Here is a 12,824-nt window from a genome sequence, read left to right on the forward strand (position 1 = left end):
GTACCCCATGGCCTGCGCCCTCACCCCCGTCCTGTTTCCTCTCAGAAGTTCTCAGTGAGGTCTTCCCTGCCCATCACGTCCACAATTTAACTCCTCCGCCCAGATAGTTCATATCCGATTCCCTGTTTTACGTTTCCACTCTTCGTATCTAACGTACTATGTGCCTTTACCTAGTTATCTTGCTTGCCATCCCCCTGCGGTCCCAGATGTCAGCACCACGAGGGCTGTGATTACCGACTGTGCCTTACAGCCTCAAGACCTGAAATAGTGCCTGGCACATAGTAGGTGCTCAATAAATATTTCTGGAAGAACTGAACCTAGGGCAGTCCGCGCAGAATCGACCCTTAGCCTGCTCTTCACAAACAACGAAGAGAAAGGAGGAAGCCTCTGGTGATGAGATGTCAGCAACCTGGTCTCTAGGGACTGCAGAAAGGACAAAGCTGGCAGACCACCTAGCCTGTCAGGCCTTTCTGGAAAGCAGGGAGACTGCCACCTGGTGAATAATTCACCTGCAGTCAGCGGCCCCAAATGCTGTGTTGGCAAAAATCAAGCGGCCTGTAGAACCATTTCTTATAGTTAATGGGCTCAAAACCAGGGTCTCCAAGTGCTTATATCTCCATCCTACTAATTTCAGAGGAGCTGAGCGATTGGCTGCTCTTGACCAGTAGTTCCCTGCGCGTGCCTGCTCGGTACACTCACCCCTGCCTAAACAAGCCAGCTGAAGGACAGCCGTGTCACTCTGCTATTAAAGTGCAATTTAACGATGCCTTGAAATGACAGTGGCATCTGTGCGTAAGCAGCATGACATGTTAAGCCTCCCCTTGGGGACAGGAACCTGCTTTATTAAAACTGCCATAGCGACGAGGCACTGTAAAGTCGCATCTGGAACGCAAAAACATATGATCTAATCTCCTCGCCCAGCACAGCCCTAATGCAGATGGACGGCTCTGAAGGGAGGGGAAGAACCTGGAAGACGCGGCCACACAGAAATAAACAGGCCCGTTTTCAATATTTTAAACGAAGCCAGGCCAGCCAACCGAAACTTATTTCGTCCAACATAAACCTGGGGACACAGAAACAAAAACAGACTCGGTTTTTTTCCGTGATCAAACCTTCCTACCTTGCTGGGCCAGGGGTGAGGTCACCCTGACACCTCTCGGTGACTCTCACGGGCCAGGGAGGCCCCACCACTCTGATGATGGTACTTAAATTTTGGTGCCCGAACCACTCGCCAGGAACCTGGCTTTTATCCCCTGACACACATCTGCCCACCCACGATGTGACTGCTTTTTCGGGGGCCTCTTAATGTACCACCTGTGCTATTATTTACTTGATTTGATATTCTGCTTTAAAGTGACTTTAAAAAAATAAACTTGAATTTCAATCCAAGTAATTATGTGAAATTCTGGATTTGATGTGCTAACGATGTATTTTTTTTTTTTAATGGATATCGAAATAAGTTCGTAAGGAGTAAAATCAGCATCTGTTGATTGATACAGGTGATGCATGAGTTGACCTCATGTATCACCTGTATCATTAAGTGAGGCATTTTGGGAGATGCTGCGATAATTTGCTCTTCTAAAAGTCTAGGTCAGAGCAACTGCTATCTATGGGGACTTAGCAGGTGCTGGGGGCTTTTAAGATTCAAAACATGACCCAAATTTTGCCATTCCTGGGGCTTAGGTGGCTCATATCCACTTCCTGCCCTCGAGGCCTGTGACAGCTGAGAGCAGATGCACCATGTATCCGTCCCAGACAAACTCCTATGGCCCCAACCTGGGTGGCACAGGAAGCACTGGTTTTGATAGGTAACCGATGAGATGATGCCTTCCAATGTTTGTAGGTAAATAGGTAGATTCTGTGATGTTGGGCTCTCCTTGGGAAAGTCCTGGGAGGCGGGACACAAAGTTAAAAATAAAACCCAGAGTCTCGACTTATATCTGTGTCTAACCAGTATCATCTCTCACCTGGACTACTGCAGAATTATAATTGAGAAAAATAAATGTAAAGCCCAATGCTTGGCATACAGGAATCATTTAATTCATGCTAGCTTTTAAACATTTTAATTATTGTAGCTCCCAATTATACTGTAGCACAGAAGTCACAAACCACGTGCCTCTGGAAGAATCTTGCCTGCACGTGTGTTTGATTTAGGTCTGCTCAAAAGCGTGTAAGAATTTGAATTAATTGCTAACTTTGTATTTTTAATTGGGAGATTACACATCAATCCAGCTTTCAGGCTTTGTTTGAAAAATATAAAGACCTGGCTTTGATGACCCAAAGGTAGAGAAGCCAAGGCTTCTCCATCCTACTAATTTCAGAGGAGGTTGTAGAAGGCCTCCATCTGGCTGGTTTTCTTGGTCCCTACCATGCCCACGTCTGTCTTTTGCAGCACCTGCCAGGCCCTGTCGGAACTGAGTTTGCAACCCTTAGCTGATGCTATTCCGGCTGAAGGGACCAGCTAAGTAAACCTGCAAAGTAGTACTTCCTGTGGCCCAGAAACCCACAGAGAGCAGGCTTTAAGTGGAGGAAGAGAGGCTGTGAGTCTGCTGGGTAAAGGCTGGAATGGAGCCTTGACCTGGAGGGCCCTGAGCTTGAGCCACAGCTGGGAAAGCACCTATGTCCTGCCCTGTCTTCCAGCGAATGGTGTCCATCCACCAGGCTGGAATTCACATTGGCAGCCCTGATCTGGTCCCTGAGTGTCCCTGGAATGCCCGATATGTCACTGGATCATATTGTGAGCTGCCCGTCCATGGCGACACCTACTTAATCACCATCAGACCCCAAGTGCCCCAGAGTAGCTCTGTCTCTATCACGGGGTGAGACAAAGGCCTGGGGGACAAACCAGAGGCCACATCTGGGCAAAGGGACTCTGTTGTTTTCCAAGCTTGGGCTGGAAAGTGCTCATTGTTATCTCTTGGCAAAAACAAAACTCAATTCGGAATGACACTAGATCCCCAGGACCTGTTTCTCAGAGCAGGTTTCCTCACGATGGTGGCACAGGGGAAGCCACGCTGATTCTTGGATGTCACAAAACAAAGTCAAATGTAATTCCTGTTTTTAGCTATAAAAAGCCAAGGCTCGAAATTGGTTCCCAAACCCGAAATCAATTAAGCAGATGTCGACGAGGCAGTATTAGAATTTCATTAATGAACATTGGATTGTCAGAGAGATCATGAAGTTCATTTTTCCTTCTCTGCCTTCTGCTGGCTCTGGTTGCAGAAGCTTCTGGGAGAAAATTCTGATAGGGTCATGCTCCATAGGGGAGTTGGCAGAGGGACTCTGGGAAAGGGCTGGTCGCTTGTATAATCAATGGCACCCAGCGATCATTGGTCATTTCCTCTCTGAGAAGCTCCACCCAGAAATGTTCCTTTCACTTGTAATTCTCCAACGCACTGCCCTTGGCAGAAGCTCTTTATTCAACCATGAGGGATCTCCAGGGTGTTCTGCCCATTTTCCAGTCACCTAGCTCCTGGCCCGGTGGGTGCTGTTTGCAAAGCAGCTTGATGTCTGTGCTAAGCCCGAAAACTCATTCCTCCTCCCCCAGTCTCTTCATCTCTGTAAACGGCACCACCATCTGCCCAGCAGCTCAGCCAAAAACCTAGGAGTCATCCTTGATTCTCCTCCCCTCCCCTCTTACTTGCAATCCATCACCAAGCCCTGCCTGCCCGACCTTCAAAACGGAACCTGCTCCATCTACCCCTCTCCCTCTGCAGTGCTCCCATCATCTCCCACCTGGGCGTGCTGATTCCGCTTTAGTCCCTGGGCCACCCCCTCTCGACCTGCAGCCGGAGTGAGCCACTGAAACATGAATCATGAGCATCTGACCCGCTCAGAACATTTCAGTGACTCTCCAGTGGCCTTCCCCATCTCCTCTCTGCCCTCACCCCCAGCGTTCTCCCGCTCACTCCCCAAGTCCTGCTGGCTGTCCTTCCTGCCACATGGCTCTTGCACTTGTCCTTCTGTCTGTGATGCTCCTTCCCTAGTTTCCATGTGATGTCTCCTTCTCATGGTGCAGGGCTTGTCACCCAACCACATTGCCCCTGCTAGAGGTGATGCCCCTCACTGAGTCCCTTGCTCTTCTTCTCTGGTGTGGCCGAGACCCTGGGTTACTCACCAATATCTGTTTCCCCTTCTTAAGAATTTCTGATTTTAATCTTCAATGCGCTTAGCTAGGGAACTACGTTTCCCAGACTCTCTTGTAGCCACACGTGGGAGTGGTCCTTCCTGGCCTTCCAGATACCTCTGCCCAGCTCTGTAGCCCAGGGAGCTGACCTAGATGAGCTGCATCCACAAGTGTCTACCCTCTGGCTTTAGGCCAGGTTTGGTCAGTGGGGGGCCCTGAGGGGACATCACCAAAAGAAGAGACTGAGGTTGGGGTATGGATCCCTCCATCTCCTTCCTGGTGGGGTCAACAGAGTGACACTTCTGATGGGTGGCCCTTTGTGTCTCTAGCTTCCAGTAACCCTTCCTTATCTTCATCCCCTTGGTCTTGGGGTGGGGATAACCCCACTGCTACTAACCAACATTGGGTTAGTTAGCGGTTTCCCCACATTTGCTCACACCTTATAGCCAAAGTAGTTAAAGCCTCCGTGAATAACCCAAATCTGAGTGTGCCCCCCGTTTCTTGCCAAGATGGTGTGGCTACGTAAGTAAATTTTGTCTGTGAAATAAAAATTGTATGTGATGTCAGTTCCTTTGAAGGACCTCATCCCAGACATCCATGAGGAGACCTTGAAATGGAAGCCATGCAATAAGCATGGGAGAAGAGAGAGCTCCTCTGATAACCCTGAAGCCACCATGGCAGCCCCGGACTGCCATGCGACTTCCAGACAATTTTATGTGAGGGGCAAGCAAAATTCTATCTAGTTTAAGCCACTGCTACTTTACATTTTCTTTTACATGCAGCCAAACTGAATCCCAATACACTTAGCTTCCAGAATTTAAGTAATCTCCCAAGTGTTGCTAAATTGAAAAAAAAAAACCAAAAAACAAAACTTGCAGGAATGTGCTTGGCAAGTCGAACACCAGGGTGGGTCCGAATGAGCCTCTTCTTCCTGACACAACCTGTGCCGACATGTTTTTCTAACTCCAGTGAGCAGCGGCAGGAACGTCAGCAGTTGCTATCTCAGAGAGGCTGAGGTGGAAGTTACCACTGATTTGGTATCCAGGACCTGGGCACACTGTCCTGGGCTTCCAGCCATTTGGCCCCTGCGGAGACCTAAGCCTGCAATTTAGAATTGATTTCTGGATATCAGTCTGCAGCTCAGGGTGTGGTTTCCTTGTGTTCACAGATGGAAAGTGAAAAACAAGCGCCTGGCCAGAAACCCTCCCAAGGCCTTTCCTCAAAAGCCCGACTCCCCGCACAAGCAGCCCTCCAGGCCGAGGATCCCAGGCCTCTCTGGGAATCTGGTGAGGGTCTTGGACCCAGGAAAGCAAAAACAGGCAAACAATCTGCATGCGATTCCTACCCTCCCCTGCTCGAGGCCCACCCAGGCCTGGGCCTCGCCCCTGAACTTCTGACTCTGAAGGCTGGCTGCCCTGGACAAGCTCCTCTTGGCGGTTCGCAGGCATCTGCCACGTAGGAATCCAGAACTGAGCCCCTCACCCTAGCATTCCCCACCTCCGTAAACAGAAAATCCCTCCTTGTAGCTGGTTAGGTCAAAATCTTGGAGTTATTCTTGATTTCCCTCTCCCGCTCCACATCAGACCCATCGGCACATCTTATCAGCTCTGTCCGCCATGAATGTGTGGCATCGGACTCTTTTACCCACTTTGGTCCAAGACTCCATTATCTCCTGCCTGGACCTCTGCGGCAGACTCCTCTCCGGGGTCCCTGCTCGCATGGCATCCCCCAGTCTCCATGGAACAGCCAGAGGCATCACATTCACATGTGAGGCAGATGAAGATCTTCCTCTGCGCAATGTCCATGTCACTCAGAAAGCCAAAGTCCTCTTCCTGGTTCGAAGGTCCTGCGTGACCCACCCCATTAGCTCTCAGACCTCACCTCCTTCTGTCCCTTTGTTCACCCTGCTCTGCCACTCTGGCCTCTGGACTGCTCGGTGAGCCCGCCAGGACTGCGTCTGCCCCGGGGACTTTGCACTCACTGTTCCCTCTGCCTGGAATACTCTTCGCAGGGGAATCCCCTTGACCGGCTCCCTTACCTTCTGTGCCTTCTCGGTGAGGCTGTGCCCTACGTACAATCACAGCTCTGCCTTTCCCCACCCCTCTCCTTGCTTTGTTCCCCTCACCACTGTCCACTGTCTTATGCACTACGTATCTCACATAGTTTTTTTTTTTTAATTAACTCAGAGTAGAAAGTAAGCTCCATAAGAGTAGAGATTTTGCCTATTTTGTTTGCTGTTGGATCCCCTTTGGCACATTGCAGGTGCTCAATAAACACCTGGTGAATGAATGAATCTGGTCTACCCTCTGGGCACCCTGCTTTGGAGAGAGCCTGTGATGGTGCCATGGCGCCTCCTGGACTTGACTGCATCGACCTTAGCTCTTGCCTTTTCTTTTAGGGAATCGCCCCTACCCTCCTCTCTTAGTCTTCATGGTTCATGGGTGGTTGGCCTCATCCCTGGCTCTAGGAATGTGCATGTGACCCAGGCCAGCCAATCACTGTGCTCCATCCCCTCGAATGGTTCATGGTTGACCCGATGCCACAGAGAGTGCAGGTTAGTCTGGGGGCTTTTATCGGCACTCACAGGAGAGAGAAACTCCTTCTGTAAGGGTGGAGCATTCCTGTAGGTCAAGAGACACCAGGGATGTGTTTGGAAAGCTGGGCTGAGTGAAACCAATGTGGAGGAAAGCTCAGGCCACGGAGATGGAGCGACAGATGACATCCAGAGAGACCCTGGGTCCAACCACGACTGAAGCTTGAAATTTACTTGCACTTTTCATTTACACGAGTCAAATAAACTCCTCCTTTCAGTTTGCTCAGAGAGGTCAAGGAACTTTCCCAAGGTGGTCAGTGGCAGAGGGAGGATCTGAACTCAGCTGTCTTGTCAGAGCGTTCTCATCCTTACCTCTGTAGTGAGAGCACTTTCATTTAAAGATGTACTGAAAGGCTAATCATTCTTTTAAAACGTGGATCTTTCACAGGTCATGTGGTCTTGAGGGGCACATTTGAAATCCAGCAATCTCGGGGGGCCTCTAAAGGCACGTTGTTTCTAGCTGGCATGCACCCTCAGAGATGAGCAGTGGAGAATCAATGCCTGATAGTCTGGGGTCTGGGCTCGAACGTCTCCTTAACCCTCAGACACAAGAGTTACCATCATGTAGCTCCCATACTACTGTGGCCCCCGCATTATATGCCCATGACTCACACTTGGGAAAGCTCTTCCCTTTTCCATTCTGCATCCTGCTGGCAAGGTCAAGAAGAAAGTCTCAGGGAGGTGCTACCTGACCTTTAACACCTCTCTCAAAACTGCCCATCGCCCTTTGTAACAAAGACATGCCAGCCTCACGGGAGGCAGCATCTCGCTGAAATGTAAAAACACCGCTGTTCTCATCATACTTGGTTTGGCAGTGACCTTTAGCAAAGGCAATGGATACTAGTTTTTCCTTTACAGTCATAATTTAGAGCTTCCTTAAGCTTCAAAAAATAAGTCCAGTTAAAGAAAATTTCAAATAATGCAACAGACAGCACTGGGATGCTGCAAATATTCTCTTGCTCCAGGTGAGGACTGTGTCTAACTCGTTTTGGTGTCTCGGAGCCTGTCCGAGCGTCCGAGGCTCAGCAAGGGTTTGTCTAGATTGAATTAAGCCAGTAAACCCTGGCAGAGCCTACTGACTGAAGGACACATGCAAACGAGACTGGGGCTTCCGTGTGCTTCTCCCTCATCTGCTTGATAAAGACGGCCAGCCAAGACCCTGCTGGTCTCCAAGGGTCATCCAAACCCAAGGACCTGCCCAACGGCCTTGAAAACATATCGATAATCGAGGCCACTTAATGACCGATATGCACTGGGACCAGTTCCCTTGGGCGCTTGACATTTCTGAGTGACAAATCAGGGAGCTGTGTCAAATGCGTGTATGGAAAGGGAAAATGGATACACAGTCCCCCTGCCCTTGCAATTAGGAAACAGGACCACGGGACTCCCCTCTGTGCTGTGTCCCACACCAATTCTCTCAACCAGGCCCTAATTAGGATGGACGGCTGTTCTCCACCCCGGGACTGGAAGAAAGCCTGGAATTATCTTAGTTGAGAAGTCTCCAGCCCCAAGAACTGTCGGAACTGCCGCACGGATGAGCAGAAAATAGCAGATGATAAATTTTTTAGGACCACCCTCTGTGTGCCAGTTGTCGCAGACTGTGAGATAATGTGCTGGCCTTTTTGGGAATATGCATTATTGATCTGGGTCTGTCTAGTGGTTTATAAAAAGCTCACACCCCCACCCCCCGCCCCGCCCCACCCACTGCCACATTCCCATCCTTCACCTCCTGAAAAGAGGGCAGCCTCCTTCAAAAGCCTGTTCTGCCGTCGGATGGGCTGGCTGGTGAGCGGAAGGCTGGTGAGCTATGCGAGTCAGTGCTGTGGGTGGGGTGGGGGGTGGCAGAAGCGAGCATGAGGGCTCTAAACCCACCACCTACCATATCTACTTCCTGGAATTTATCTTTCAGAAACACTTGCTTGGATGTCCAAATAGGCACGTACAAAGACATTTCCGGCAACGGTATTTGTACCAGTGAAAACGAACACACACACTAACGGTCTAGAAACGACTCAATAGCTATCCCAGGAGACTGGCTGAGTAGAGCAGAGCAGTGGTTAAGACCTTGGGTGCTGGGTTCAAATCTCGTTTAGCCACGTTACGGCTGTGTGACTCTGGACAAGTCACTTCACTTCTCTGTGCCTTAGTCTCTCCAGCTATACAATGAAGAGAACGAATCTGTGTCCTCTGAGTAAGCCATGATTTTCTTGGCTCTTCCCTTCTGTCTTCATCACACCCGCAGCTCCTTTCCCTATATTTGCATATCCTGTCGGTTTGAGAGTCACAGATGCAAACTTACAACCAGATTCTGACACGAGGCTTCGTTAGATCACGTTACTGCAGCAAAAATGTGCCGTTCCTAAGAATGGGAGTTCACTCACTCGCCTTGGTTCGGGCTCCAAATCTGCGAGTCACCCCGGATGTTCCCCTTTTCCTTAACTGCGCCCTCCAACCCACTGCTCATTGTCTCGGCCCTTCCGTTTTTCCCTTGGTCCCAGCTTCCATCGTCACCTGCCTAGTTGCTGCGCTGGCCTCTTAATGGGTGTCCCTGTGCCTGCTCCTGCTCTCTGAAATCTAATTTCAACATAACAGTCAGAAGGATGCTGTGGGAGCCTAAGGCAGGTCACGGCCCTGCCTGCTCAAGGCCTCCTATCCATGTCCGCCTCACTAAGAATACAACTCAGAACCCGCACCATGGCCACAAGGCCCCACACGACCTGACCTCAGTCAACTCCTGGTCCTGTCTCTATTTACACCCCAGCTCTGTCCACTCCCCCTCGCAGGCATTCTTTCGGTCCCAACCCACTAAGCTCATTTCTAACTCGGTATCTTTGCCTTTTCTGTTCTACTTAGAATGGTCCTCCCTCAGTCCTCCAGTTCCCAGCACAGTACACTGCAGAGAGTGGATGCTGAATAAATCTCAATTGAATGCATGAATGGAAGCCCGGGGTGTCTTGAATTCCCAGGCATGACTATGACCAAAATAGCTCAAGGGGCCCCACAAGGCAAGACCAAAGTGCCCTCAGGTCCAGGTGCTACCTGCAAGTGCTCTTTGCAAAATTCTGCCAGAAATGAAACTCATGCACCTATGACCGAGGTCTGTAGACTCCCCATGGTTATCAAACACGGCTTGTGCTAAACGGTGCCAGGGAGATAGGTATCATGTGTACAAAAGCTCTGGGCTCTGATTGCTTTGGCTGCAAATTCTTTTTGCACTGAAAAGGTCCCTGAGAAAATCTATACTTGTGATCATTAATACAAATCATTATAAGGAATGACTTAGATTTATATCAATCACCTTTTCTTGGCAGTTAAAAGACTGATTCATGTTTTTTAATAATGGATCCAAAAGGGGTGTATAGATTTGCAGTTTATCACAATTTACATTGGGTTGCGAAGGCTTACCCAGTGAGCCTTTAAATTTATTGCTACCGGTGATATTCCATTGTCCTTTGACAGTGGGCAGAGGCTAAAGGCCGACTCCTCCCCTGGTCAACTACTGGCATTCCTTACCACAACCCAGGAGAGCCTCCAAAATCTGGCTCCACCCCCTCTCCCCAGTCTCATTTCCTATACGCCTTTCTAGGCTCCAGCCACATCCATCTCTTTGGTCCTGCCTCAGGGCCTTTGCACATAGTACTCTCCCTGCTTGGAAGGAAGGCTTTTCCCCACATCTTCACAATACATGGTGGTATTGATGATGAGAAGAGAAATCTAAGTCACAGGAGAAAGAAAATGCACAAGGCCCGTGTGCCATCCAGAACGGTGGCCATAAGCCGCAAATGGCTACCGGGCATCTGAAAGGTGGCTAGTCCTAATTGATAAGTGCTCTAGGTGTAAACTTGACAGACTTTGAAAACAATATTAAACATGTAAACATCTAATTAATCATTTTCATATAGATTACATTTTGAGATAATAATTTGGATACACTGGGTTAAATAAAGTATGTTATTAAAATTAATTTCACCAGTTTCTTTTTACTTTTTTAAAAAATGTAGCAAATACAAAATTTTAAATTACATGTATCATTTGCATTTGTGGCTGGCAGTATAATTCTATAGGGCAGAATTATAGGGTAGAGCTGGTGTTGGGTTTAATGTGGAGAAATGGAACCCTTAAAATCAGTAAATTCAAGGGGAGGAAGACACAAGATAAGGAGAAAAAAGGTTTATACTGAGAGAGAGCCCCAAGGGTGAGCTGGAAATATAAGTGGAGTCTGAGCCAGGAGAGCAGAAGGTTCAAGCGAGACTGACTCTGGAGGCCTCGCTCTTGGTGGCCACATCTATGGGGTCTTGTCTCATGCAAATGAAGACACTCACAGCTTGGGGGGCGGGGCCCATGGTCTTGCTTAGAGAGCACGAGGAGTCAGGATGCTTTATACACAGTGAATCACGGATGTGGCCCAGGGGTGGCTTGTGTGAGTAATAAAAGGAAGGCAAGGAGGCCACAATCCCTTGGACGTAGCATTCGGGAGCCCTTGTCATGCCTGCCATCGGCGTAAAGGAACCAAACCTTGGCAAGAGCCTATCTCGCCTGCTCTACCTGGGGCACATAGTGATGTGAGGGGAGGAAGCTCAGGACCACAGGCACCGAGCTTATCCTCCTGAGGCACCGTCTTTGTGAACTGGGTCAGGACACTGCCCATAGGGATGGCTTCCTGCTCCCGATGTCACCAAGGAACGCTGAGTCCACCCACAGCTTTTGAGATTGGTGGAGCAGGGGTCCATGCATGTGTGTACAAGCTCACATGCATGCACAGTGTCAGCTCAAACATCACCTCCCTCTGGCAGCCTCTCCCTGATTTCCAGTCCAGAGGAGCTCTGACCACCACCCCATCAGGCACAGCACCCTCCTCAGTTTCATTGGAGCGTTTCTCCCTTCCTGAAATTATGTTACATGTGAATTTACAATCCTGCTGATTATCCGTCTCCCTCACTCTATGAAACTAGGCACTGTGCCTTTCTTACTCATTACGGAAGTTCCGGGCCCTAGACTATTGCCTGGCACATAGCAAGTATTCAACAGAAGTTGGATAAAATATGAATTGGTCTTATCGTGTCTTCTCCTTAAGACTTTGGAGAAATCTTCAAAGGGTTTTCTGCACTAGGAAAAGGCTGGAGACCCTTAACCTTGACCCGCCTGCAAATCCACAGGTGTGGGGCAACCCCTGAGACTTGGTTAAATCCACTGGAGGTAAATTCTACAGGTTGATGCAAGCATTTTACATCAGGAGCTTTAGCCCCAGTAGATGGGCCCGGTGACCCTGGGTAGATGCCACCCGCTCACTGGAGTGCTTACCGAGCTCGACGTCTTGGTCGTCCGTCAGCACCAGGATGATGTTGGGGCGGATGTTTTTGCGGTCCCTCTGAAACCTGCCTTTTAGGCGGTGGTGTGACAGGAACGCGGAACTGCCACCCAGCAGAGAGAGAACAGTTGCGGAGAGCAGGCAAAGCAGGAGGCCAGGGCGTGCCATTTTATGTTTTTGCTGATCTGTTGCTTCTTGCTGGAGGCAGGAGTCTGAGGTTGTGTCTCGTGGATCTGCTTCTTTGCCCTCTTCTCTCTCTGTTCACAGATCTAGAGGAGGAGGAAAAGAATCAGGTCAGTTTCTTTGCACAGGCTGCCTGTCTGCTGCCTGTCTGTTTGGACTTGCACGACGTTTACTATGATGGCCTCTGGCACGAACACTGAAAGTTGCCCTCATCAGGGACACTTATAGCAGAGCAAATATCTAACTCGGCCAAAGAAAAGTATTTGCAGTTCATTCAGATAATAAGCTGGTAGGAAAGCCTTCTGTGACCGCTTCTGCAGAGAGAATTCTCCCCTGGACCAGCGAGCCTGTGGATGTGTTGGTGGCAGATCAAGTCCCAAGTCAGAGAATCAGCCCGTCACTGAATCATCCAACCACTCCAATAGACAAATCGCCCCCAGAGAAAGGGAAGAAGCCCGCTCTGAGGGATGTTTCTGATTCTCTCTTCTCTGCTGGCACCTTAGGGGGGTGCAGAGGTGAGGCAGATGTAGTGCGGCTCCCAGACAGCATGTGACCCAGAGAGAGGTCTGGACGACAGGCCAGGATGGCATCTGCTTTTGGGCTGGGTGACTCTT

The 12,824-nt window shown here is 49.5% G+C and overlaps 1 protein-coding gene across 5 annotated transcripts in view; it reads right to left on the minus strand.

The window, feature by feature from the left end:
- Nucleotides 1–12,824, minus strand: part of SULF2 (sulfatase 2) — a 106,418-nt gene that overhangs the window by 70,433 nt on the left and 23,161 nt on the right. For all 5 annotated transcript variants that reach the window (XM_039864536.1, XM_039864540.1, XM_039864538.1 and 2 more), the window contains exon 2: nt 12,021–12,296. In XM_039864536.1, coding sequence (XP_039720470.1) covers nt 12,021–12,195 — 175 coding nt within the window. In that variant the 5' untranslated portion in view covers nt 12,196–12,296. The remainder of the gene's footprint in view (nt 1–12,020; nt 12,297–12,824) is intronic.

Source organism: Pteropus medius, unplaced genomic scaffold (assembly GCF_902729225.1).
Source record: "Pteropus medius unplaced genomic scaffold, Ma_sr-lr_union100, whole genome shotgun sequence".
In the NCBI taxonomy this organism is placed as follows: Eukaryota; Metazoa; Chordata; class Mammalia; order Chiroptera; family Pteropodidae; genus Pteropus; species Pteropus medius.